The following is a 1480-nucleotide window of genomic DNA, read 5'->3' as shown; positions in this document are numbered from 1 at the left end:
TAAAAACCATCAGTTTAGCAGCAATTAGAGGCCACTTTCGGTTCAGAACAGTCCAATCTGGGAAGCGTCGGTTTTGTGTTCGCTGTTGGCAGGTGCCTTGCCCTTGGAAACTTCGGGCATATAAAGTTGGATTACATGAGTTTAAGGTTGTTAAATACGATCCACTTCATGAATGTGATCTGAGGTTTGTAAGTAGTCACCATCCTCAAGCTACGGCCGAATTGGTGTCTGACTGTGTTAAATGGAGATTTCAGGATTCGCGCAGCATTTATACTGCAGCTGATATAAAGACAGATGTGAAAAAAAAAATTTGGTGTCAGCATAAGCTACTCTACGGCTTGGAGAAGCCGAGAGTTAGCTTTCAAAACAATGAGAGGGTCTGCAGAAGAGTCGTATTCCCTTCTCCCTTCCTATTGTTATGAGTTGGAGCGTACAAATCCGGGAACTTTGACATACATTGAGACTGATGCAGCCGACCACTTCTTATATTTTTTTATGTCCATTGGTGCATGCATACGAGGATTTAAGTCGTCAATGCGGCCCGTGATTGCTGTTGATGCTACCCATTTGAAGTGCAAGTATAAAGGTGTTTTGTTTGTTGCGACCGCATTTGACGGAAATCGCAACATATATCCTGTTGCCTTTGGGATTGGAGATTTGGAGACGGATGCAGCATGGGAGTGGTTTTTGAGAAAATTACATTGTGCAATTGGTGATTGCTCGAATCTTGTTGTCATATCTGATCGCAATGTTAGCATACAACATGGGTTGCGTAGAGTTTTTCCTGGGGCAAGCCATGGTATTTGCTTTTATCACTTGAAGGGCAATATGAAAGCCTCATTTCACTTGAAGCAACGGGATCCGATATTGGGGTATTTTATAAGGGCAGCGAAGTCTTATCGTCTAGCGGAGTTCAATCGTCACTTCTCGATGATAAACAATGAGCGAGTGCGAAATTATCTACTACGTGCAGGCGTTCAGAAGTGGTCACGGGCCCACTGTGATGGACGACGCTATAATGTGATGACAACGAATATTGTGGAGTCCATTAATTCAGTTCTTCGTTTTGCAAGGATGCTTCCGGTCCTACACTTGATCGATGAAATCACAAATTTACTTCTCACTTGGTTTAGTCAACGTCGAGATTTAGCAATGAAATGTCATTCTACATTGTGCCCTGATTTGGGTGAACAGAAGTTAAGGAAGAGGTTAGACGCTGCGTCAAGGATGAATGTGGTCAAAATCAATGATGTTGAGTATAATGTTCTCGATGGTGATTTGAACGGTCTGGTGCACTTGGCAAACCGTAGTTGTACGTGCAGGAAGTTTGACTTGGAGCAACTCCCGTGCAAGCATGCTATTGCGGTATGTCGGCACTTGAATTTGAACCCCTACCCCTTTGCCTCTTCTTATTATACACGAGCTACATGGGCAGCTGCATATGCTGAATCTATTTATCCTGTACCACCTAAAGGCACAT

The 1480-nt window shown here is 43.4% G+C and overlaps 1 protein-coding gene across 1 annotated transcript; it reads left to right on the top strand.

The window, feature by feature from the left end:
• Nucleotides 1-369: 369 nt before the first annotated feature.
• On the top strand, nt 370-1381 carry LOC117630264. Its single transcript, XM_034363010.1, has 2 exons — nt 370-1273; nt 1323-1381. Exons 1-2 carry the CDS (start codon nt 370-372, stop codon nt 1379-1381), a joined length of 963 nt encoding a protein of 320 aa, XP_034218901.1.
• Nucleotides 1382-1480: the final 99 nt, after the last annotated feature.

Source organism: Prunus dulcis, chromosome 6 (genome assembly GCF_902201215.1).
Source record: "Prunus dulcis chromosome 6, ALMONDv2, whole genome shotgun sequence".
In the NCBI taxonomy this organism is placed as follows: domain Eukaryota; kingdom Viridiplantae; phylum Streptophyta; class Magnoliopsida; order Rosales; family Rosaceae; genus Prunus; species Prunus dulcis.
This window is presented reverse-complemented; position numbering and strand designations above follow the sequence as displayed.